Source organism: Vidua macroura, chromosome 1 (genome assembly GCF_024509145.1).
Source record: "Vidua macroura isolate BioBank_ID:100142 chromosome 1, ASM2450914v1, whole genome shotgun sequence".
In the NCBI taxonomy this organism is placed as follows: domain Eukaryota; kingdom Metazoa; phylum Chordata; class Aves; order Passeriformes; family Viduidae; genus Vidua; species Vidua macroura.
The window spans coordinates 81,798,238-81,825,861 of record NC_071571.1 but is presented as its reverse complement, the minus strand read 5'-3'; the positions used below and the strand labels follow the sequence as shown (position 1 = coordinate 81,825,861).

Below are 27,624 nucleotides of genomic sequence, written 5' to 3'. Positions count from 1 at the left end.
GTTTGCATTAATGTAGCAGACAGAAAGATACCCTGTGTTAGGCACTTACGCCACTTCTACTCTAAAGACACTGATCCTGAAATGGAGGAGGGGTATGCACACTTCCTAGGGGTTTTTCAGTTTGGAAACATACTCAAAGAGCATATGATTTTATTAGTGTATGTGTTTACCAGGAGATCCCAAAAGAACACCTCCTTTGTCTGCACAAAGAATGACTAAGCTGGATAGCCCTGGCTCTCAGAGCAGATAATGAAATGGAAATAACTTCATCTGTCAAAAAACTGTGATGTCCACTGTTGCTAAATTTCATCTCATTGAGCATGTCCAGCCATCTGACAGGTGGCAATTTCACAAAGCAAGAACTATGGGATGGAAAACACATAAGCAGACATCCTTTTACACATTCATGGTGTAAATAGTGCCTATTTGTTTCAATGCATTTTCAGTATCTATGATAAAGTTAGCTGATAAAAGTTGAAAATCATACAGGTTGAACAAAGAGTGCTTTTTTCAATCTGAGACATCTGCTTTCCCACTGAGTAAGGAAGATCTCTCTCATCACAAAAAATTGCTGAAACAAAAGTGAATTAAGAAAATAAAGTAAGAGTTTAGCCTACCTTTCTAGCCTCATAATTAGACTAGGGTTTTGAGTGAAATCCACATCTGTCTAATGCAACATCTGTATATAATTTCATGTGGTAAAATATTCTTGTAACATAATTCTTTCTTCAGAGGGAAAAAAACCCAGCATCTAAATGGTACTGCTACCTATTTGTGGTATATTTGGGGCAAATAGTTTTGAATTACTAAAAGAGTTGATATATTCTGGGTTGAGAGCAGAGTGGTAAACCATTATTTTTCTTCCCCAGAAGAACTTGAACACTCTTAACTGCCTTCATTTCTGTCAATATGTAGCATCTGTGAAGTGCATTATGAAATTACCTTAGCCAAGAAGATGATATTATTAAATCTGCATTGTATTTATTCCCTTATCAGTGCTCTGATTTCTGCAATTAATCCTGAGCACCAGGACAACAGGGTCACAGACATAAATAAAAATATGTATCCAGAAAATGTGGGGAAAAAATTAATCTGGAGTACTGGCAGTGTTGTGTGGGAAAAACTGCAATCCTAGTAGAAACCTCTTGTTCTAAAAAATTAAAAACTGAAATTAAAAATGAGCATTTAAAAATTATCAAGACAATTGGGAGAACTATCCAGAAAGTTTTCTGATCCATGTCAACGAGAGCTCTGTTCCTACAGTCTGTGCTGTTGATTTAGAGAGCAAACAAGGAAGGTTGCCAAATGAAGTGATGAAGCAAGTGAAAAATAATGAAATTATTCTGTTTCAGTTAGAAACAGAAACACTGAAGTTTCATAAATCTACCCCGTCTTAAATCCTTTAAAGACCAGTCCTATGGTCATTTTGTGGAGGCTGAAACAAAGGAAAAAGCGTGGAATATTTAAGAATAGGTAACTTAAAATTAGAGACTTCTGTATTAGCATACATTTGAGCCTGTGGTTTAAGTTAGGAAGAAAGTGCCAATGGATTTGCTCAGTAATTTTAGAAGTCTTCTAACCCTCCTTTTGCTAATGCCATGACAGAAGGAAAAGCCACGGCCTGTCTCCACCGCTGTCGACTGCAAGGATGCAGTGTATTCCGTAAAGATTCAGTGAGCTTCAGCTAATTATCTCAGAAATTGTTTTGATGACAGTATCATGTCAATCATCTAATGTGGCATGCTAATGACCCACAGGAATAGAGGGACAGAGAAACTAATAGAAGGGAAAGAAATATAGAACCAACTTTTCCTCTTGTTCCACTTTTACCTTACACTACCCATCTGTAAACTAGAAATTTACAAACATCATCAGGAAAAGGTAGTTGGTCTTTACAACTGCTTAGAGAACTCCAGTTTTTCTGTCACAGAGGATGGACATCTAGGGGCCTTAGGCAGTTCATCAGGACCTTTTCCACACATCTGCAGGCCAGACTGCAACCTTATTAAACCTTAATGACAAATGTCCTTAGCAATCAATCTTCTTAACTCAGACAGCTGTATATCTGTGTTTACTCTCCTTCCTTCCATGCAGCTTTCCACCTTTTCAGTAGTTCTTACATATAATGTGAGTGGAAAAAAAGGAAAATAAACAAAACAAAAAAAAAGGAGGTGCATTGACGAGGCAGTAAAAGGAATGGATCTGAAGTAGTTGTATGATTTTGATACAGTGATGCAGTGATGGGAAGGAGAGGAAATAATGTCTTGCTTCTTTTATTCCGCATTTTTCCAAGATTTCTAGTCACAAATATTAATTTTTTGTCTCCACAGTGCATACTCAGCCCTCACAAAATTTATTTTCACCTCACTAGATTAAACCATTCTGCCATGAAAATACCTTTCCTGAGCTACGTTCACATTCACTGTTCAGTACTGCTGTGTCTCCTGAAACATCCCTAATGAGATAACTCCGTCCTGAACTAAATTTCGCTCCTCTGCATGTTTCCTCACCCAGTGATTTCAGGTCCTGCACTTACTGTGTATTCCCATCCCTCTTCCATGACTCGTTTCTAGCATCTTATATGTGATTACATTGGCTTTCACACATCTGGTCTTTCCCCTGACCCTATTTAAGGTGACAGATACTTATCTTCATTTATGCAAAAGCAGTACTTTTGAGTTCCCGTCAGAAAAAGGTAATGGCAGAAGGAAGAAATGTTTTCAGAGAGGAGCAGCCAGGCAGGCTGGGTGTTACAGCAACGTAGAGCAGGAAGGAGGATGATTGAGTGCCCTCAGGGTGACCCCTGGACCCTCTGTAGCTGATGTCTACTGACACTAGCAGGAGCCTGTATGTGCCCTCCCTCGGGGACAGAGGGGATGTGTGGAGGACCACTGTTGTTCTGCTGATGATCCCCAGGAACACTCAGGACAGGCTGAATGCCCATCTGAGGCCACAAAACTATGACATGTTTGATGTAAACTGGAGTGACATAGTCTTGACAGATCTAGAGCTACATAGAGATAATGAGAAATCACTGCAGTATGGGGAACTGGACCATGGAGATGCAGGCTCAGGGCTCCAGTCAGATGCAGTTTCTTGCATAATTCTGGAAGTTTCCTGACTTTTTGTCTGTTAGTTGTAGCTGGAAGCACATGGTTTGAGGAAGATAACTAAAACTGAGTTGGGACAGAAGAAAGAGGTGGGTGACAGTGCAGGAGCTCCCCTTGGTTGCATATAACCTTGTCCCAGGGTCAGCTCCACCACAGGAAGCTTGTATGAGAGCTTGCAGCAGTTATGAATCTGCTTGTCTGATAATAATTACTTTAAAACCAGTGATCACTTTGCTTTCATTTCACCAAAGAAAGAAGTTTTATATACTTAAGGTTTTTTATATTTGCTGATTCACACTCAGTGAAGATAATTAGCGAGCATCTCTATTAACAATACAGAGCCCCTCCTGTGTAAGCCCCTTTCATGTGACTTGTCCCATTAGCCTTTTTTTCCTGGCTTTTATTTGCTACTAAAGGCCTAGCACATGTGAAGTGATGTTTGGGAATTCAGAGTATTATAACAGCTCACTGCTATGTGACGACTTTTTAAAACTAAGTCTGAGAAAATCAGAGGGCGTGAAACCAAATTGCAAAGATTCTGAGTAGTGACACACTAATCCTCTACAAAGGCAGGGCTACTGATAGATGAAGTCATTAGACTAGATGCACACAATTCAGAAAAGGAAGCTGTGGTCACATCACTGGGCAGGCTTTCATATGATGATTTTAAAAAATCTGCTTCAAATGCATGGCAGGCAGGAAATGCTTTCCTCAGAGTCAGTCTTGTTACTTAAAATACAGTTTTGCAGTCAAACTGCAGAGAAGTGAACGTAAGTAAAGTTGTCAAATTGGGAGCTCAAAACTTAGAAAATGCCAGACCAAGGTTCCTTTTCTGAGTCATCCCTCTTCCCCTCCTTCCTTGCCTTATGGCCAGTGCACACAAATGCAAAATGGTTCAATGTTTTTTACTGCATCACATCAGGTCTCCATTGAAGAATAAAAAAATAGCAGCCTGGTGGATAATTCTACAGCACTGAATGTTTACTTCAGATACATCACAAATGGTGATTTTTGGAATACCTCTAAAGTGAGACATTTATATACAACTCATTTCCTATTTCTAAATTGAAAGGATTAAGAACTGAAGTGTCTAGGAAATGCAAATACTATGGTTGAGACATTACAGAGTGGAATTTAAACTTCTTTTTTGTATCATGCTTCAAATATTTGAGACTGTGCTCTCACAGTGTTCTGTTACAATGGTTTGTTCTCAGCACACCTAACTAGGAACACTTAAAACCATGTATCAGCAGAAAATACTTTAAATTATTTCACAACTCTAACAGGAAAGCTTTAGGACACAAAGGAGGGACAGACTAAAATTTTAAGTAAATATGAGACTTATGTTTTCATTGTGTATGTGTGTTCTACTCGTTGCTTACAGACGTCAGAAGCATTCTCCCCTCTAGTGTGCTGTTGCAATTTGAGCCTCAATTTGGGGTAAATGAGGCATGGACAGAAAATGTACAAAATAGGGCATGATAATAACTGTTTTCTAATGCATTCATAAGAAATCCAAATTATGCTGTACAGACAATCTTGACTTTTGTACTTCTGATGTTTAAAACACATTAACATTTTACCTGTCTGATGTGTTTGTAACATTTTACTTGAAATTCAAAAAAGATCCCCAAACCAGAAAAAAAACCAAAAAAAAAAAACAACAGTATATGACATCTTAATTGTATTTATGAGTGATTAGCACAGCTGCAACTGTTAGCTTTGGTATATAGATCTGATTCTTAATTAAATCCATAAATGGCAAATAGCAATCTAGTTTTATTATAAGCTGAGCCCAGAGCAGATGAATAAGGGCACTGTGACAAAAGGTTTTATAAATATTTCCTGACAATGCAGAAGATCAAGCTTGCAGCTCTGTGGTGAAGCCTGCTTCCTTGTGAGCACATGCACCTGCCTGTTCTCTCCAAACCTATGTTTCTTAGGGACAGTTTCTGTACTGTCCATAATGATACCACTTTTCCTTTTCTTGGCTGTCATTCTCATCACCCTTCTGTTCCCTGTCTTTGCACCTAACTCTTGCTCCCACAAACAGATCATCCAGCCAAGAAAACTCAGCTTTCGACATTGTGTATGGACCTCCTGCTTCAACGAACCTCGGTTCCTCTCCTGATGATCCCCTACAAATCCATGTCTATTGCTCCTCTTCTCCATCACTGTTTTCCATTTGCCCATATCCTTTAGTCTTCTTTCTATCTACTTTGACATTCTTCCTTCTACCTGCATTCCTATTTATGTTTTAGCTTAATGTGATGCTCCCCAGAAATATCTTTAGTATTAGTTTTCTACACAGCCTTCACTCCATGTACTATCTTCATCTTTCTCTACGATTTTTTCTTAGTTTCCATCTCTTAAGCCAGTTTCTGGCAGTTCTCCATACAAGTTGGCCCCAGTATGCTCTCAATCTCCTCTATTGCCATCTATCCAGTTCCATTTTTCTATCATAGAATCATATTTTGAAGGCATTTTATTTTCCTTATCATGCTAGTCTGTTTTGTTTCTCCTCACCCCCAAATGAAGAAAAAAACAAGGGCTTACATTGTTTCATCATTTTCCCCATTTTGTTGAGATCAAGCAACATTTTAACAGATGTCAATCATACAGACTGTGTCCAGATTAAGCAAAACCATAACAAAAGTGTTAGTGACACTGTTGGTCCAGAAATCTTGTGCACATGAAAAATGAAAAATTTTCTATCATCCCAGGACTGCCAGCTTGAATTTGACAGCAAACCTTGTTCTAAAATAATGAAAAATGTTTTGACAAATTAAAATTCTGCATCCAGTGTGCAATGTCTTCCTTTTGTCCGCTGATGACCATATTACAGGTGATGACTTTTCATTGCTAGACATGCTTTGCAGAAGGTGGCTATCACAGTTCATCAGCCTTTTCAGACAAAGGGGAGATTTTCCCTCTTGATCTCAAGAAAGCTGAATTTGGGCAGCCACCTCCAAAGACGTGACTCAGTCAGAAGATAATGGGTAGCAGGGATCAACTGAGCAAGAGGGGAAGAGATGTAGAGGAATACTAAAAAAAAGCAAAGCCAGGAGCTTCAGAGGCAGAGAAGTGAATGTGGGTTTATATTGTAGCAGATGGGGACTGAATATGAGATAGGAGCATGAGAAAAAAGAATGAATCTAGGGAATTAACCTGCTTTTTCATCATCTAGTGCTACATCTGATAACAGACCAGTTAACATGCTGGAAAACAGTCTCGGTATGACTCATGAGCACAACTGTTGGTAGGCATCTGCTCTACAAACACATTGAGGGGCATGTCCCTTGTTCACTTTTGTTGTTGTGTAGCCTTGATTCACTTCCTCAGTGGCTGGTTCTAGTCAACAATCCATCCACTCACTGCACAGCTTTGCAAACAGAATGGCTGGTAAGTGACCAGTGAGCCAGCCTTGGAGAAAAGACTTCATGTTTCTTGCTACAGCTGCTGTTCTGAGCATCATCTTTAAGTTCACTTATTTCTGTCTGTGTATCCACAAGAAAATTTTAGTTATAAGGAGTTACCAGCTACCTGATGAAGTGGTTACATTCAGACATCAGACTTCCCACAGCCACCCAGTATGTTTCATTTTATTACCTTTGGATAGTGAAAAATTGCTGTTTGAATGTTGTTTTTATGGTGGTGATGCTGAAGTTTTGTAACATGACCTTATAGTATAGTACAGCAACACTGCAATTAGAAAATATTTTCCTTTAAAATATATTCTGTGTGCTTGTTTTTCCCCAAAAAAACTAGCAGCACTCAAAGACATGCATTCAGTTTAAAAGCACAAAATTTTTGGATTCTAGAAAACATATTTCTAGCAACTTACTTTCACTGGCTGAATAGTCCTGTGGATCGAGTATCCCTGATTCCTGCAGCGATCTAATACAGGAGTCCACCAGCTCCAGACCAGTGGTGAGTTCATCTTCTATATCCTTCTGACCATCTGTAATGACATTAACAACATAAAAACATAAAAGAAGGGCAAAAAGGTAAAGCCATTTACAAGACAAAAGTTAAAACCAGTGTATGTGACTAAGCATTCACAGCTAATGAAGGAATGGAGGCCAAACATTCCCAGGACGTGGCCATACTGAAAATTGTGCCATCCTTTGAAAGTGTGGCCTTGGATTAATAAAAGCAAAGTAAGAATATTTAGGTCTAGTAGTAAAAAAATCCAGGGACACATTTAGCAATGCCCCTTCTCAAGACTCTACATTAGTTTCAGTGTACTTTTTGTCAATACTAACAACTTTTGCCAAATCTTGTCACTTTTTAAGTACAGTTTTCACACACTAGCAATGAGAAAAATCACACAAAACCCCCAACAAAAACCTCCACATACATCAATGTGCTTGTCCCCTCCATCTTTTTTAGGTAAAAATGATCTTTCTGGGAGAGAATGTAAGTAATACATATATGTAGATAGGTACATTACCTTGTGTTTGCCAGTGAAACTGCTCTTCTGTTGAACTGGAAAGAGAAAGAAAAAAGTGATCATTTTTAATCAAATTGGTTTTTACTGTGCCATGAATATTCAGATATAAATCTATTCTGAAGGAACAGATTTAAGAGAAGAACACACTTAAGAATAAAAACTTATTTAGAATACATAATTTTATATATATTTTAAATTAATTACTTGTACAGCATTCATTCAGCTGGAGGGAAGTATCTTTATTTCTTTATCAGGTAATTTGAATAATACATATAGAAATTGGCCTCTTGGTCTTGATATACAAACTACCCTATTTCAAAGCAAAAACATTAGCATTCTTCAACTTTTTGGATACTTCAATTTGTCTGACTCTCCATGTTTATCAAGAAAATTATAAATTGTTTTCTCAAGTGAATAGTTACATGTGATTTCTGAAAGAAATTACGAGTATGAGTCCTGGTTCTACTGATCATTATGTGCATTTTTATATTATTCAAATGTGCAGCTAAGTTAATTCAATTGACCTACACAGGAGAGAAAATTTAGATGTGTTTGTGTTTCCATGTACAAGCACTCAAGCAACAGAAGGTCTTAATTTTAAAATAATGAGCATGCACACTAGAGGATGGGTTAGGTAGGGTTTGGGTTTTTTTCCAATGAAATGAAAGATACGTTCAAATGAATTATAAAATAAATTGTATATTCAATTAGGCAATGACTACACTTTCCTCCAAGGCATGTTCTGTTTATGCTTCAATATAGGTCTTTCTCACATGACAAGAATACAAAGAGGATTGAAGTTACTCAGTTCTACCCATTCTTTTGATAACAGTGAGCTGATTATGACACCCATGACTGAAAGATTTTTCTGTACATTTTAATGAAATACTTACAGGGGAGAACAACATTATCTGTTGCATCCATAAGTAAAAAAAAAAAAAACAACCAAAAACCAACAAACAACAAAGACTGAAATGATTTTAACTTTTCCAACAATTATATTTATTTTTTCATTTATTTTCTGATGTTGAGACTAACTGCTCTTTTGGATGAGTAAAAGGATTTAAATCTCTAATTGTTTTCCCTTTTCCCAACAGATGCTGGATCACTTATGAATATGTCAGTATACCTCCTACTATCTATGTTCTGAACAATAGTAATGTAAATGAAATTAAATACTTCCTTGTGGAGGTTTATTTTTACAGTAAAGAACTTGTGCGAATTATTTACCAGATTTTATAGTGTTTTAAAAAATAATTATTGCCTAATTTACATAAAAATAGTTCTAAAAGGACTTTTAATTTTACCTGGCATCATAAATGTTAACCTGGCAAGTTCAAATCTATACATCATCATAAATTTCCTAATATCCACAGTCTATGGTTTATATTGACTCATTGCAGTGAGATGCTATAGATTAAGAAGCCAGTCCTTTGATGAGATAGTGAACTAAAACTCTTGCATTCAAGTCCACTGAAATTAACAATATTGAAGATAAGCGTTGCCAGAGTCCTCAGACAAACAATAATAACTGCGAAGTGCTCAACTGGATGAAATTAATGTAAATTACCTTTTGAAATGAAGTCCTACTGGTGACTAGGGACAGTGACTCTTTTTGAAATAACACTTTTTCCAATTTTACATTCCTTTTGTCTGTTTTTCAGATTTACTAAATAACTGCTTCATCTGACACACTGGGACTTGAGAGCAATCTTCCTTTCTGTAATTAGCACAATCCATAATAAGTAATGTACTACTTTCCACTCTAGAGTCCTTCTTCCAGTATCCAGATTTCTTTGTGATAGATATCACATCACCAGCCAGAAAAAAATGTAGTACCTCAGGTGGCATTCTTGCTGGCAGAATGAATTACTAGACATTGCTGGCAAGAACACGATGATGTAAAATTCTAGGCCACCTCATCCAAATAAGTTAGAAAAAAAAAATCAAGTCATGCATAAAGAGTCAATTACCACTTCCAGGAATTCAAGCTTAGCCCTTTTTAAGTAGGAAACTTGTACAAAATGTAACAGAGGTCATTATGTCCAATGAATCACTTGTGGCTGATTCGTAGTAATCCCCAATATCACTTATCTGACTTCCACAGAAACACTGTACAGTATCCATATAAATCTCAGGATCACAATGAATTTTCACTACATTTTGACTTTTCCAATTTTAGTCATGCTTCTCCTCACCTGTACTGTAATAGTCTTTCAATAAATAATGTAGCTTTTAGAGTCATGATGGCACATCCACCATCAGAATTTTTATCCTAATGCTACCTTCTTATTCAACATGTGGAACATGAACCAGGCTGAGCAGGGCAGTGGTGAGTTCCCATCCCTGGAGGTATTTTAAAACATGTGTAGGTGTGACACATGGGGGCATGGTTTAGTGGTGGACTTGGCAGTGCTGGGTTAATGCTTGGACTCAGTGGTCACAAAGGTCTTTTCTGACATAAAAGATATGATTCTCTATTAAAGTTGTATTTGCTCCTACAAAGATATCAGTATATTCTGGTATAGAAAGACTGCTGTTTTCTTTAGTTAAATTCATGTTCTTTAGCTTTTTAACAATCCAGTATAGTTGGATATTGAAGTGGCTATTTCTTGGGTGCAATCCAATGCCAGAGCCTTGCAAACAAACATTTAAAGGGTTTCACTAGAAAACTTTATTAGAATTTGCCATAGTTTTAATCTAAATATTCTTTATTTTTCCTTTTCCCCTTTTTTTAACTGAGCTTCTCCTGCTTTTGGTCTGAAAAAGATTCCTCACTGAAGCAACCTGACTTGTTTGTGCAGGAAACCTTTAGGCTGTCACATGACTGTGCCAAATCTGCTTGAGTGAATAAAAGGGCACACTTTTCTGTCCTTTTCTTTCAGGTGCTTCCCAGCTGCAACAGATCAGTACAATTGACTTTATAGTTACATCAAATACATGAAAAGACAAAAAAACCAATAATTAACAGAAGTATTGTCTTAGTAAGTTTTTCAGCATGTTCAGCAAAATGTATTTTTGCTTCATATTTTTTTCTCTAAAGAAAAAATGCATTAGCAAACCACTTTTCTGAATATTCCTATGCCTCATTACGTAAGTTTGAAAATGTTAGTATCTTTGACTGAGGAAGATGAGCAATAAAATCCTTTATCAAGCTGTTCTGAGCTATGGTAACCTGAGCCCACCTTAAGAGTTTGAGGAAGGGATTTTAACCAGAACTACATTAGTATAGCATTTGAAAATCATAGCATAAAAATTGACTGACCTGAGAACTCAAACAGATAGAATTACTATGCCCCTTCACCCAAACACAGAAGAATAATTGTGATTTATTTCTTCTTTTATTTTTGGTAGTCATTGCATCCTGTATATACTCCAAATGTTCTAGGTAGAAATAAGACCACTGTTCTATTTAATTCTACCTGACTTACAGAAAGAATCCTCCATCACTATTCAACTATGCAAAACTTGATTCTTCTATGCTTATATTGTCTTTGGAAAATTCAATGTATTGAAGGAAAATCACAAGGAAGTTGAGTAACTTAAGGATGAGAAGATAATGCTAAAACCCAAACAAATGAACAAAACACTTGACTAAACAAATGAAGAATATTGTTATATGTTTAGTTCTTGATGTTAATGTTTAAGCTAATGAAGCTATCTTCTGTAAGGATGCACTACCTTTAATGGATGCTTTACCTTTAATAACTACCTAGGAAAGGAGATATTCCAGTAAAAATTGTTTTACCTCCCTAGGCAAGAATGAACAAAGTAAATATCCACAGAACAGTCATCTTGATTCCAGCTGAACTCACACATTCCCATTTCTGCACGCATGTCATAAAAGCACCAAAGCAGTGAGAACCCTCTGTGTGTGACCTTGCATATGGGGGAGGGTGAAAGGCAAATGAGCACAGCACGCTGCAGGGAGCTCATTTTGGGGAACATCACCTGGGGAGCTCTACCTGCCCCTGCACAGCGAGGGAACAGCAGCAGCACAGAGCATTGCAAAAATGCAATTTTCTGCAGCCAGCTGAGGATGTCTGACTATTACCAGCAGCTCTGTACATCAAGTTTATCCCTTTTCAGGCAGAAAAAGAAAAATCCCAGACTGACCTACAGTTTGTCCATAAACACGCAACAAACCAGGCCTTCAGGAGCCTTCATTTTTTCCTGTACTTCAAGTCAAGTTCAACAAGAAGTGGGTGCCCCTTCATGATGGACTTGATAGGAACTCACCATGATAAGATCAGCCAGCACTTGCACAGCAAGGCGAGTTACAGAAGACTATCAATCACCTCTCCCAGCAATTTACAGGAGTCAAAAGCAGTTTTGGTGGTGTAGCATTGAATGCTCCATATGACATCTGGACAATATTCACCAGCCATATTTCTGTAAAAGCAACCAAGGTCCTCAAGGGAGGTAAACCAGAAGTGGGGAATGCCACTGAATACTGTGGCAGAAGAAAAGCTGCCTGAGACATCCTCAGACTGTGTTGCTATTAGGCTTGTACAAACACCCAAAGATCCACTTCCAAAGCAGGTGCTGGGAAGCAGTAAGGGCACCTTGGACTCAGCTGAACTCCTAGAAGGTGGATGTGTGCCTGTGGCACTGGCAGCAGGAACAATGGTAGGCAAAGGTAAGTTACACCAAACCACAGCCCAAGGCACATTTTGCACACTACCTGGCCACAGCAGTACTTGCAGCATCACTTGGGTTTAGTTTTAGACATTACATGGCCTAATGTGAGACCAGGCCCACTTCAGAGGAACGCCTTGATAGGTTCAGAACCATTCCGTGCAAGAAGGAGCTCCACTGCCCTGTACACACTTCTCCAGCAATAGTATTTACTATGCAGCCTGCAGAAATTCATTGTTCTTATCACATGCACCAAAATACATGAGTGCACATGCACAGCAGGCCAAAGCATTCATTGCCTTGCTGCTCCCCAGAAGAACAACACAGCAGAGAAACTCACTTCTTGTTGGGAAGGGAGGTAGGTTTTCTTTCATTCACTGTTTCTGGCAAACTCCTTGCTTTATCACTGAGCCTGCATACAGGCTGCCAGGGCAAATTCACACTTTTGTATTCCTCTAATTATCCAAGAAATGTTTGTGTGCCTCTCCTTTGTGTGAAGTCATTCAGTTACAGTTGTCACTCATTTTTTGAAAAAATTGCTATAGCTCTCTGCTACACCAAAATATTTTTCTTATCTTCTAAAACAATTCATGAAATTATTGAAATTATATATAACACCACTGTATAAAAGCTATGAAAGGATTTTACAAGGAGCTGTACCAGCACATGATCTTTTAAATTATTTCTACAATGGAGCTACAAAAACATTGCTGTATATAATTACAGGCAGATACTATCTCACTGATTTTTTAATTGGTTTTTTTTTTTTTTTTTGTTGTGGAAGGTGGAATAAAAAAGATCCAGAAGCATTTCACAAAAAGCAAAGAGGCTGAAAAACTAATATTCCATCTAAAGCAAAGGAGAAGCAGATTTTAAATCAGCAGTACATTTCATGTTGTCTGCAAAATAGTAAACAACTTTTAGTATCGACTGTCTGGTGGGGAAAAAAACCAAACAACGTAAGAATAAATTTTACATTAAATAATCATGCAAAAAAGTACCAACCCTTCAATAAATTGTCAGAGGAAAAAACAATCCTCAAGAGCAACTTTTGGGTTTTGAGGCCAATTTAAAATATCATCAAAATCTATGACATTGGTAGTCACTCCCTTCACCTCTATAAATGTGACACTGTAGGCTCGCTCAAATATTGAATAGCAGCACTCTATTAGTCAGCTGTGGTATCAACTTGGCTACCCTATCAAGAAGTCCTTTTTTTGATGTTCCAACAAACCTCATCCAATTCCCTACAATAATCCTCGAAAATGTAAAAAAAACAGTCTAACAAACCAAAATAAATAAACAATACCCCCACAAATCCACACATATTTTACTGATGGCTGCTCTCTTGTACCTTGGAAATTTCAAACTGACTTCTAAAATGATGACAAAGTTCTTAGCTGTAGATGCCAGGAAACCATTCAGGTGGTTAATTCCCACCTTTATTAGCACAGCCTTGCTTCAAGTTCCTGCAGGGAAAGAAAACAGTCTAATTTTTTTCATAGAAAAATTATTGTTATTCCCTAGGTTTTATGAAATCAATAGCAGAACTTTGTGGCTGTGCTGTGAAAGTTTTGTACTTCTTTCCAATGATGCAGGGAAATATTTGCAGCCAAATTTCCAAACAGGTCTCAAAAATCAATGCTTTCCTCTACATTTAGTACTTGCAGAAATTTGCAGACATGATTTTCCTTTAAAAACAAGTTTTAATCTGCTCCAGTCCTATTTATATTCAATTTCCCTATGCTGATTGTGTTTTATAAAACTGTTTTGTTTCTTCTTATTTAAATGTGATTTAAAGTTCAGGTGCTACAGCACTAAGAACACTGTCCAAGTACACAGCATGCAGGGAAAGGTACCAGCAGCCTTGCATTCCACACAATGCACTGCTTAGGGGCTTGCAAAGCAAGTGCCAGAGGCTGTTATTTAATGGACAAAGCATAACACAACCTGTTTTCCTGTACCTTTTGACCATCACTCCTGAAATGGTCTACAAGAGCATCAATTATGGTAAATTTTATTTTGTTACTGAATTAATTTCACACAGACCAAACCCCCAAAAGCCATTTACTTCAGTTTTGAATGAACTTGGTCACCTAGGGAGAGAACACTTGGTTCTACACTTGCAAACAGCCAGTTTCCCTATAGCTTCAGTTCTGCAGACAGACCTGGCATGACAGTGAACACAGAGAATTCCTTCAGAGTGGAAGCCTTCAAAGCTCTGCTGTTCTAAGGAAAAGAATTTAGAAGGCAATAGGTACTTTGTGTATTTATTTAACTTTAAACTTGGACACAATAGCAACATTAGAGAAACAAGTACCATGTGATTGCCCTGTTCTCACTCTTCCCCTGATAGCCCTTTCATGCCCTTCCGCATTCCAGACAGGATACTGGGCTAGATAGACCCCAGTTCGAATCAATACAACCACTCTTCTGTTCTTATTTAGAGAAGGCAAAATCAAACCAAATTACTTAATTTTGTAATTTCCCATTATTAATTAAGAAAAAGGATGATGGTTCACAAAAAGAAGGAATTAGCTCAAGGCTGGATTTCTGCTAATACTGTTAGCTCTTCTGGTTTGCTTCAAACCTATTTTTATTTGAGAAAAGAGCTCCTTTCCCAAACTGAACATAGCTACACAGGAACACATTTAGAAGAGAATAGAATTAGAATATTTCAATTGCAAGGGACTTACAATGACCACTGAGTCCAAATACCTGACCACTTCAGGGCAGACTGACAGTTATACAGCTGGTTATTAAGGTCATTGTCCAAAAGCTTCCTAAACACTGACAGATTTGGGGCCTCAACCGCCTCTCTAGGAGCCTTCTCCAGTATTTGACCACCCTCTTGTTAAAGAAATGCTTCTTTATGCCCAGCCTGAATGTCCCTCGACACAGCTTTGAACTGTTCCTGGTTGTGCTCTGTCTCTGGATCCCAGGGAGAAGAGCTCAGCTCTTCCCTCCCTCCTTCACCTCCTCAGTGAGCAATGAGCTCACTGGTCAGCCATCTTAAATTTTAATTTTTGCCACTTCTACACATCAGAGCAGTTTAGATAGCAGTGTCCTGTGATATTCCTTCAGTCCCAGTATTTGGATCTGATCCAAACCCAACAAGCATCTAAAATAGAATTAGAAATGGCAAATTAGAGAAAACAATAGTGGAGAGATAGAATCATCTCTGCCCTAAGGCAACAGAGCAGTCTAGTGCCTAAATCACACCACAGCCTATCAGTACCCATAAAACTCTGTTCTTCAAGCATGCCTTATTGACAACATCGCACAAAAAGAAGGACAGTGGTTGCCATGCTTTAAAGAAAACAGTACCATGCCCTAAAAGATAAAGTGAGGTCTAGTTTCTTCATTCCCTCCTCCCTCTTAATCCAAAAGTTTAGCTATTAAAGCACTCATGCACAATGTGATGGAACCAGTTATAATATTTTGTGAGAAATCAAAGCAGTGCCTAAGTTCAATGTAACTATCAGACTATTCCCTGTCTTTCCTATTGAAACCTCTATTCTCTATAGGAAACAATACATTATTTTGGTTAAGAAACTCCATTATAAAAGACACCACCACAGTTATATTTCCTTCACACCGAGTTTTGAAAGATGCCTTCAGGGAAAATGTGCAGACAGTAGCACTGAGGAAAGGTATTCTCCCAGTGGAGCAGAAAAAGTTACTGAAGACCAAGGAGTGAGAGTGAATTTCTTGTAAGGTGCCTGAAACAACCTGTGTTTTGATGCTGGGTAAGAAACATTCAGTGAATACGAGATCGATTCTTTTCTGAGGCACATAGTTCCCTACTCATTGTATAAGCATTATGAGTGTTAACTCAAACCATGGATGCGTGGAGAAAATCACCTAAAAATAAGAAATACAACACATTTTTTCAGTGTATTTTTGGTTCCGGTCCTTGGTACCATAACATTCATTTCCAAATAAATATAATGTAATGTAAATGAAATTCCTTTAAGGAAACCTACTTTGTAAATGAAGATATTGCAATTTTTTTCCCCTAGGGACAGCGAACTGCTAGAACAGGTAAAAAAGACACTAGTTAACATAAAGCTCCTGATCTTCTCAATACCAACAAATTGGACAAGGATACCTCTTCTGCAGAAGAGCTAACCCTTAACATGAAGATCAAGCCGAGAGCCTCATGCTGACCATTGTTTTAGGTAAATCATGTAAAGTATGATCACACTTTACATGACTATTTCAGCTACAATATTTGTTCTGTGTTGTCCTTGGTAAATAATAGAAAGGGATTTTCTCAATATTTTGAGGGGATGACTCATTTTAAATTCAGCACTTCCTTAGGGAAATAAAGCAGACAGAAGCCAGACAGCCTCTACCTTGAAGAAAGTGTATTCCATGCAGGAAATTCCCAATACACACACACACACAAAGCTTGTCACTGTGTGAAATCGCACATCACAGCCCTTCCCAGTTCTTCTCCCTTACAGCCTCTTCACATTAGCTTCACTCAGCTGCTTCCAAGAAACCCCCTTTCACAGGGCTCCTCACCTTCGCCTCTTTCGTTGTAAACAATTCTTTCCTTTTCTGTGCATACCTTTTCTCCTCTACAAAAGAAAATACAGAACCAGGATGTTTCTTCTTCTTCTTTTTATTTAGCTACTTCCTTCCCTGCAGCTTATGCCTGTTGGAGCCAAGAAACAAATCCCTACTGTGCCTCCACAGTGGTCGGAAGGCCCCTGTAACTAACAAAGAATAGTCTCAATGTCAATATATTGTCTGAATTTGGCACTGAAGAGACTGCATGGTAGTCACCTATACCTTATAGGTTGTCTTTTGTTTCCATATTCTCCACCAGATGTGTGAACATGAAACACTCCCATGAAACAGAAGGAGATTCCGCAGGAAGCAGGAAAGATTTTGTTGATCTTTTTTATGGGAGACTTTGGCAATGTTTGGTGCAGTCCTCACTTAAAGCTGGGCTACTTTCGAAGTACTGTCCTGGATATAATGTAGCAAGGCACATGGGAGACCTCATCAGTATTATGATGTTCAGTTTATTATCTTTTTTTAATAGAGAAAATAAAGGCTGATAAAAGGTGAAATTAGAAGAGTTTGGTGAATTTAGATGAAGGGAGCACACCTGGCTTTTATAATTTAGCAAGGCTGAGGAACAGGAGCAAAAGAAATAGTCATAGGAAGCACATGTGGGACAAGGGCAAACAAGTTGAAGCTGGTCACTCAAATTTTTGATGGAACTTAAAAAAAGGTATTAAAACATCACGGAAGCAGCCGATCCCATGCAATCTGAGTTGAGGTGTCAAAACTACACTCACTCTGCTCTTAGAAGGTGGGTGGGTAAGTTTATTAGAAAGAGCTGATATTCGTTCCAGCTTCAAGGAACTGAAGGACAGCCCAGGATGGGGCCTCCAGTTCTTTATTTGAAATAACCTTAATCTGTGATGCTGGCAAATTGATGATTGTTACAGAGCAGTATCCACACATCACTGATACCACCAAAACCACCAGGCAATAGAGTTTTCTAGAAGCAGCCAGTACCAAAAATAATGTACGTAAGAACTGATGAGTGGTACATTTACATTTCAGTGGATGAACATAAAGGCAACAGAAAAATACTTTCTAACCTAAAATGTTAGATGAATGTAAAGGTAATTGGGTCTGTTAGGCGGGTGATAAGCAGCTGGATCAACCCATGAAAAATTGCTATTGGTTTATAATTTTAACAACAGGAGTGAAAGTTCTTATTTGTAAACTGTCTCTTTGTATACAGAGTTGACAAATTAACCAAGTAACTAAAATGGCACATGGTAATAACAGCTATTTAGCTATATGGATAACCTTTAATCACACATTTATTACTGAAAATGACTAAAATTATATTAATGCAAGCTGACAAAAAGTAAATGTAACCTTTAGACATATTGGGAACATTGCTGTAAGCACAGAGTCTTTTTACTCTGGCTTTTCCCTCCACTAAGGTGCAGAGGGGAAAACAAGAATCAGTTCCCTATGAAAATAATATTTCTTCCATTATTCATTGCCTACCAGAAGAAATACAACACAGGAGACACAATACAAATAAAACGAGGTTCATAGGTCAGACATTTACCAAAGACAGATGTAAGAAATATGCTGTACTTTAAAAAATTATATGCAGGTATTAAAAAGAATATTCCGAAAGAGTAAAGGGATATTTTTTTAGAATTAAGAAGAAAATATCTTACAGATATCATACTAGTGATGCTGAAACAAATATTATTTTCAATCATCTTTATTCTTAGAAGAATATTACAATATAAAATGTTGTGAAAGTTACTAGACAACTAAACCAATCCTTTGAAATTTTGTTTTGTTAACAAAAGGATGAAATCACCTTTCTACTTACGTATTCTTTACATCCAGAACATGAAGTCTCACAAGATAGTTAAATATTGAATCTTTCAATTTCATACATAATCTACACATTTCAATACTGAATTACTTCTGTTGCAATTATTTTGCAACAGAACTCTTACGTCCTGATCCAGTCCCGAAGGTCTGCCAACCAGGTGAACCATGAAGGGATGCACTCTAGTAGCCAGAGTTAGACTAAAACTCTGACCAGATCCAAAAACAAGTGCTCAGTCAACTTTGGAAATTCTACACACAACTTCTTTGTTCTTTTTTGCTTTTCTATAACCCCACTATTGCTCACTGTCTGCATATTGAACCATGCAGCTGATATTGCTACAGATGAATTACAAATTTTTTTCCTAACACTTGTGGCCTGTTTTGGACAATCTTACCAATACTGATGAAAACAAAAGCATGCCCTTAAATTCCATATTATTGTTAAGCTGCAAAAAAAGACAATCATTCTCTCCACAAAATGGGGAGACCAAAGCAGAGTGTAAATTGGACAAGTAGTGAAAGCCACCTGTTACTTGTTTGTTGCAAATTTTTCCAACACAAATGTGGCAAATACTAAAGAAGTGACTATATTCCCAAATATTACAGATTCTCATGTTGCATTGAAAAAAAAAATGCAGGAGGCTTATCTATATGCTTTTATCACTTGTAAATATTTAAGAGACCAATTAGTCTGATGCTTATGGTAGCACTGAGTTCATATCTAAGAACCCTTCAATAAAAGAATTCAACTGCTGAGATGGTTTGTTTGATAAAACAAAATTCTACCCACTGCAGTCCTCAAAGCACTTCAAATTTGAAAGTTGTAAAACTTTAAAGTATTAAGACAGGGTAGTGATCCTCATCCTGTGCACAGTACTTTACTTTTTGTAAAGTCTGCACAATTACACAGAAAAATGTTAAACTGTATTTGGTTAAATAAAAGCACTATTTTTTCTGCTGACTCTGCTGAAACAGCAGACAAGGGAAATGAAACCCAGACCTCAAGTAACTAGCTGAGCTTTACATTGGCAGATACGATTCTTTGAAAGTCCTTTGTTTTGGTGAAAAGGTTACTGAACCATATGAAAATTGAGTTCTTGGCTACAGATGCAAATCCCTCTCTAGGATGCCTCAACATCACTTGTTCAAAACAATTAATTACAATTCTTTCTTTCCCATGCCTGGTAATCCAGAATCCAGTTAGTTTTCAGTAAAGCTCCTGCATCTAAGTAATAGATGCCCACCTAAATCACCATGTTCCATGTTCAGAAATACTACATATACATAGAAGTTACCAGCTTTGCATTTATTTTAGCTTTCTTTTCTCTAATTACACTAAATGAAATTTCAAGGGGTTTTCAACTGAGTTATGTCATCATTCGCTAACTCTCTTAGCTTCTTTCTCTTTGAATATCTTAATCTAGGCTTAAAAGCTGATTGTAAAATTGAGATTTTATATTACTTATTCAGTGCATCTTGGAAACAGTCCAATCAAAAAGCTAAATCTGTTCTCACTGCAAAACAGAGCTAATATGAAAAGCAAGGAAACCGATTTTTTTTTTTTTCCTCTCTGAATATGAATCACATAAAATCTGTTCTAGACTTCACAAAATCAATTTTTCACAGTAGAGGAATGCTAAAGGTAAGAGTTGAAAACAATAATTTTGCTTAAGAATGCAATGAGTTTTGTGGCCATTTTGAGAAAGAACAGTATTTGCAAGTTAGCTTCAGGGCTGTCGGTGTCAAGAGCAGAGACAAATTTTTACAGCCCATCGTGTAACAAAACCTCTGCTCAAAGCCGGATCAATGAGTGCTGTCTGGGAGGTATTCCTAGCCTTCAATTGTTACACATTGTATCCAGATCCTAATGCTTTTTTTCGTTTGTTTAAAAAAAATACTGAGTAAGCAAAAAGTTTATAAAGAAAACACGAGAAGACCCAGTGATAAATAAAATTCTAAGAATCTCAATTTCAACAATCTCTTGTGTTGAGAAATATTGTTCAATACAACCCTGGACAACAATTGGATAGTTTTGACTTCAATACACTGTTTTTTTGCTATTAGGATGGACTGGAATAGAAGTGACCTGTACAGAGAAAAACATTATATCAGGCCTGTTTTCAACAAGAATGGTGTTCTAGTCAAGGATAATGGTAAGGAGAATTTGAATAATATGGTATACTCTATGTCCCATGATGAACTATATTGTGTCCAGTCCATAAGTGAAATAAGCAGATGTAATCACACATTTTGTTACTCCATCAAGCTGGGGGTGGCAATTCCTAAAGAGACATAACAAAGTATCATATCTCTTTAAGAAAGGAGGGAAAAAATCAAAACTAACAAGTCAAGCCTAGGCTGGCTTCCAAAGTTAAAAATTGGTAATAAGTCAAAAGGAAAAGAAGTAAATGCACTTGATTTTACTAAGGTTTCACAGAGCACAATTTCTTTCACGGAGTAAAAAAAGGCAAAGTAGCTCTAATACATCTGGAATTCCATTGGGCATTTAACCCATTATCAGATGACACTGCCAAGGTAATAGCTTCAAAAAGAAAGTGGGAAACAGTACAAGATTCAAATATTGCGCATAAAAAGAGCCAGACAGGAGACAATTGGCAGTGTTAAACTGAAGCTGAGCAAGAGAGACACAACCCAGCATTCCCCCAATACAGTTTTCCACAGAAGTATGCAATACAAGTTCAGGCAGTTTGAAAATGAGGTAAGATCAGTACCTGAAATGTATTAAAGCAGTCCTTTTGTATTAGATAAGACTGGACTTCTTGACCTCTGTCTAAAAGTAAATACTACTAAAAATTGCATGTGAAATGTCGGTGATACACACTAACAGTGGCCAAAAGTTTTCTGTCCTATTTTTCTAGTCATTGTTTTCACCACTGAAGAAAAGAAAAATTTGAAAACACATTCTTCTACAGCACTGTGAGCCCATAACACCTTTAAAATTTCCATATTACACGTAAAGACTGCCTTCTCAAGATTGACATGTTCTATGAAGTCCTCTTTACAAGAGCAGAAGCGCTTTCGAGAAGTAATACACAATTAAAATAACCTGCACAAGAATCCAGGTTGCACTCCATCACCGAGTGACTCCTGTGTGCCAGGTCAGTTCCAAGCAGCTGCAGAGCACAGGGACACTGACAAGAGGTGACCTTGGTGTGACAGCCAGCACCCTCACCTGCCTTTTCACAGTGTGAGCTAACCTGGTGCTGGGCAGAATCCAGAAATAGTGAAGCGCATGAGTGAGCACATCACCAGTAGTAGGAGAAAAGGATCAAGGATTCCCTGGTATATCTAAGTGAGGAAACATTCTACTATGGCACATGGTGTTTGTACACATGGTGGGTGGCCTGACTGCCTAGTTAATTCCTTTCCACTCCAACACAAAACTTCAATATTGCTGCTACCCAGCACCTGTACTCAAAGAGCTGTATTTCTGAAAACCTTTAACGTGAGTTACTTGGGGATTTTTAGATTTTGCTCTGTTTCCTTTTTTTCAGAATTATTAATCTCCTCCTCCCATCTCCTGCCTATTACAATAGCATTAATGGAACCTGTGAGAAGACTAAGCACACTGAAATCTCAAATACTATTTATCCAGTGAATAAATACATTTATTGCAAACAATTAATGAATCCTTTTATTTCTTCCTAAGCAGATTTCAGAATCAGATTTTACTCAGATTAGTAGGAGTTGAAGAAGGTAGATTACTATCCAAGCAAGGTTGTCCATAAAACATGAGATTAAAAATGTTGGTATATTAAGCAACTTGATTCCAAGTATATGAAGCAGGTATATTTGCACATGTCAGTACTTAGATTCGACACATAGATTTAACTCCTGTAAACCCAGAGCCAATGCTGCTTAGAAAAAGCAGGTAGTTTGTTCTGGCTTGTACAGTGTGTTTAGCATTACTGTCAGTGCCCTCCTAACCAGGACATCATATGTAAGAAGGTCTGGCTGCATTTAAAATCCAGTCTCAAGTTGCATTGCAGACAGGGAAAAGAGAAGGTGAATGCAATCCCCATGTTTGCTTTGAAACTGTGAAAGTATAACCTGGAGTCACTGGGACAGCAGAAACAGCAGGCCATGATACCATCTTCTCAGGGCTGAGCTACATTTTCAGAAACATATTTGCAAGGAAAGGATTCTTTCAACAACTTCTTCAGCCGAGGCCAATGAGACATATGTGGCATCACCTGAAAAGCAGCCGAAACTTGTGACCAGAAGCTTGCCTTCATGGAAATTCACTCTTTAGAGCGCTGACACAAGATATGCATGTGACAGATAGGGCCGCTGTTCTGGTTTGAAAGCAAAACCAGCGAGAGACTCCAAGTCAGAAATACAATTTATTAGGAAAAGAAAAAAAAAGACAAAAATACATGCAATGATACAAAAGGAAGACCACTGACAAAGTCAGAATATAACCTGACACCCCTTTGGCCAGTGTGCTGGTAGCAGTCCAAATTGGAGTGGCTGCAGTCCTCTTGGAGTGGCAGATGTGGTTGCTGTGTCTTCTCGGAGACCTGTGGAAAGGCTGCCTCTCTGTCTAGAAATTCCTGGATTTATCCAGGTGGGAATGCCTAGCTTCTCTCCCTGGGCGGAGCATCTCACAATGGGCTGATGTTATTTTGAGTCACAAGGTGTGTTCTTAATCACCTGTTAAACAGAACTGGCTCCTGGAGAATGTTATCTCTGAGTCATGCGGCAAGACATTGATGGGCCTATAACAGGAGATAAGGAAAACTGTCCAGATGCAACTGCTACTCGGATGGTAATAGGAAACATCTTGGTGCTCAGTCTTGGACAGCCGCCTTTCTCACAGCTGCAGAAAAACCTGCTAAGCAAAAGTGTGGCATCAACTAAGTGAAGGGCTACTGACATAAGATGGGCACCTTCCCCTTTCTCCTTCAAGCCCTTTGTAAGTGTGCATTTGAGCAAAGAACAAACTCTTACTTCTGGAAAAAAAAAATTAAAAATTAATTCCTTGTCAGTGTATAACTAGCTCAGGACACTTGACATAATTACTATGTGTGGCAAATTCAGCTTTATTGGGAGCAGCTGACTGCACAGTTATTCTGTAGTTTTCACTTTCTTTCACGAGGCTCAAGCTTTTCTGTTAATCCAAATAAATTTGTAACATCAGCCCCATTATTTTATAAAAGCTTTGACCACCTGAATGAGTCCTTAAAAAGCCAGGCCCTACGATGATGTGAATTACACCTGCCCTGAATTCAGCCATCTTTCTCCATATCCCCCAATGCCCCAGTCCTATTTTGTATCTTAAATGCCTCAGTAGGAATCCCCATCTGTCAGATTCCATATTGCTCCACTGCAGTGTATGTCACCTGTGGCTAACTTACTGTATCAGAGCCATCAGCCAGGGGTGACCACAGCTCAGACACTCCACTATTGCCACTATACTTTTCTGAGCCTATCACACTGACTTCAAGTGCATTTCCATTTCCTTCCTGCTTAGTGACAAACTAAACGTGGTTAAAATGCTCTGCATTGTAGTAGCCAAATAATACTGCCTTCCTTAGGAGTACAAACTCCTCTCAACTTCTCAGGGAAGCAGATTAGCCAGGCTCAGCACACTTCGTTGGTCCCACTCGTGTACCAGCAGGTGATCCACTTAATAGCCACACTCTTTGGCTATGGAAGTCACAGTGTACTAGGCCTGTCAGACAACTACTCCCCTTACAAATTGGCCACATCTATGTAGCAAGTTCTAGACATACTTTCAGCAGCAAAAATATTTGATTAATTCTGTAAGACTAGAATATGGCCCAACCAGTAGCTAAGAGGTTTATTTTTGTTTTATTTATTTATTTAATTAATGAAGCTATGCTCACTCCTCACATCACAGTGTGAATCACATTGAAAATTAATTTAAACTTATCAATATTCCAGTCATAAACAGTTTTTTTCTATCATTCTCTGACTTCCACGTTCAAATTCTATTCCACCATTTTATTAATTTTCAGCTTTAAGGTTGTGAGTAATACTTTGATTTTTATACAAATGGATTACTAGATCCACAGCTGTCAGTACAATTATGGCCAAGAACTTTGTAGCTTAAACAAAACTACAGAAACATTTAAATATAACCTACTTAAAGGAAAAACCAATAAACCAGTATTCCTGGGAAAAATAACATATTTCCAGGGAGACAGTTATTAAATATGTTTTTATTGTCCATCAAGTATGAACTTTGAAATTGTGAACTACTATGTATAGACATATGTAGAATACAGATTAGGTACCGCAGCAGTAATTTTATATTATTATGTCCTAAAATTTTGATAAAGCAATATGTAAAGAGACATTTAAACAGAATGAGATATGTACTTAAGGACTGAATGCAGATAACAGTAAATTTAGGAGATGTTACATGTGTAAGGTAGAAGAGGAATATAGTGAAAATCAGAAACATGTGCTAGAGGTTATTTCCCTTTCAGTCAGCCAGACCCAAAATTAATACATTTGGAACTCAAAATGAAGTCAAAATGAGGCCTTGTGTCTGAAAATCCTGCATTTCTATAGTATTCATAACTAGACTCACCTTAGTTTCCAAGTCCAATATCCTTTACATCTGAATGGTTGTTTTTTACCCCTTGTGAGACTACAGGAAATTAAGAAGTGGTCTTTTGTTGTTTGTATACAGCACATCTATTCCCTAACATATATTGCCTCTTCAACAATTCAAGGGGAAGGCAGCTGGGTGAAAATACCACATGAATTATATCAGTGTGGAGATGAGCATTTTGAGCATCATAATTTAACTGTGCAGATAATAGGACAGAATGCAGCCTCAGCAAATTTAGAGATGATGCAAAGTTGTGAGAAGTGTTTGAGAGACCAGGGGATTGTGTTGCCATTCAGAGAGATCTCAACAGACTGAAGAAATGGGCTGACAGAAACCTCACAAAATTCAAAAAGGGGTTAAGTGCAGGCTGGGGTCTAACCAGCTAGAAAAAATCTTTGCAGAGAAGTCCTTCTGGGTAATAAGTAGCACACAAACCAACAACGTGACCTTGCAGTAAAAGGTAGCCAACAGGACCCAGAACTCTGTTAAGAAAGTCATTGCCAGTGAGCTAAGGGAGGTGATCCTTCCCCTCTGCTCAGCACGGGTGAGGCCACACATTGTGCACATTGGGCACTTCTGGGCTCCCCAGGACATAAGTACAGAAACATGGAGGAAGTCCAGTGAGAGGCCACAATGATGACAAGTGCACTTGAGTCTCTGCCATGCAAGGAAAGGCTGAGAGAGCTGAGAAGGCTTCAAGAAGGAAAGGCTTGAGGGATCTTACTGATTTGTGTAAGAAACTGATGGAAGGGAGCAAAGAAGAGCCAGGCCTCTCAGTGGTACTGACTGAGAGGACAAGTGGCAATGAGCTTAAATTAAGACTGAAGAAAATCCACTTAAACATGACGAAAATTGTTTTACACTGAGTAACTAGAACAGGTTGGTCAGAGGGGTTGTGGAGCCAACCCCACTGGATGCAATCTTGAGAAACCTTCTCTAGTTGACCCTGTTGGCACCAGACACTTCCACAGGTGCCCTGCAATCTTGACTGTTCACTGGTTTTACATCAGAATGTCAAAAAGATGGAGCACATTGGGATCTCAATGTGATTTAAAAAATACTCATGTTTTGTAAAGGAACAGGGAGAAAACGAAACCAATTTCTAGATTACCCTAAGACAATGTAACCAAGATCAGATAAATTATAAACCAGAATTTAAACCCAGGCATGCTGAAAACTGCAAAATAAATAAAATAACAAAAATGCTTAAAGATTATTGTCTTCAACCTTTACATGCAACATTGTGGCCACAGAGAAAGCATGAACTTTCTCTGTTGAGAAAGTAAACCGTGAAGTGCAGCTCTCAGCCCTTAACCACAGTGGTTCCCCTGGCTGAAGTGCTGTCTGTTCCACCCAACACGTACCCGGCTGTACATCAGAAGGAGTTAATGAAAATAAAATGCACCTGCTTTTGGAATAGAAGGATGATACCAGCAGGTACAGCACTCTCTGACTGCTTAACAACATATGGCTTTCATTTCGATCTGGACTTGTGGATGCATACATGGGAAAAAATGTCATGTAAATTATCCTTGCATGCCTCCTCCCCTGCTGCTTGCTATCACAATCAGAGACCTAATTAAGGAGTCTCTGTACCATTATTTTTCAAATTAAAAGTATTTTGAAGACAACATAGACACATTTTTCAGAAGACAGAAAGTGATGTTCATATTTGCAAAAGAAAGTACAACCATAAACAAAATTTTTAAGAGAATCTTAGCAGAACCCTACTGTCCTGGAACTCAGGTTCTTTTAAGTTTCAGAACTCAAATGGATTATTGTCCCATCATCTTATGGTCAGCTGGAAGAAACTGAGTTTTGATTTAAAACTGAGAAGACATCCTGAAAATAAGAAAGGTTTGCAGCTCCCAAAACCCCTTGCCAGCACATATCAACTTAGCTGGATCACAGGCAAGCATCGGAAATACCACTTCTATTTTCAGAACATCATGCATCCAGGATGAAAGCTGGGTTCCTCCCACAACTAAATTGCTCAGTAAATCTTATATTTCAAGAACAGTCTCATGATAAATGTCAATTTTGTGCTAACTGCATTCTGCAAATATTTAAATTGAAATGTGTACAAAAAAACAGATATGGTTTTTAGAACTGAGGATGCACCTTAACCAAACAAGAAAAACATTTAAGCCATGTTTTTGTATACCCTTAAGATGAATTAAAAATATAACTTTTCATACAAGTGGAATGATTAAATATGAAGATATGTGATACTACAAAATAATTACAGTTAGAACTTGGGGGAAAAAATTAATAGACAGATGGTCTCCACTTACTCTGAAAAGTTAAAAAAAATTATGATCATTCTAATCCCTGCACAGCAAACTATTTTTAAATTCCAGATTTTTGTGATGTAATAAAAAATAATCTGTTCAAATCAGATAGACATGGAAAATGAAAGCCTTGTTCAA

The 27,624-nt window shown here is 37.8% G+C and overlaps 1 protein-coding gene across 10 annotated transcripts in view; it reads right to left on the bottom strand.

Moving 5' to 3' along the window:
• The window catches only part of CTNND2 (catenin delta 2), a 634,494-nt gene that overhangs the window by 296,031 nt on the left and 310,839 nt on the right, over positions 1 to 27,624 (bottom strand). For all 10 annotated transcript variants that reach the window (XR_008441479.1, XM_054003720.1, XM_054003943.1 and 7 more), the window contains 2 exons: positions 7,564 to 7,598; positions 6,955 to 7,071 (listed from right to left, as the gene is read on the bottom strand). Coding sequence is in view for 9 of the 10 variants with exons in the window: in XM_054003720.1 (XP_053859695.1) it covers positions 6,955 to 7,071; positions 7,564 to 7,598 (152 nt within the window). In the remaining variant the exon portion in view is untranslated. The remainder of the gene's footprint in view (positions 1 to 6,954; positions 7,072 to 7,563; positions 7,599 to 27,624) is intronic.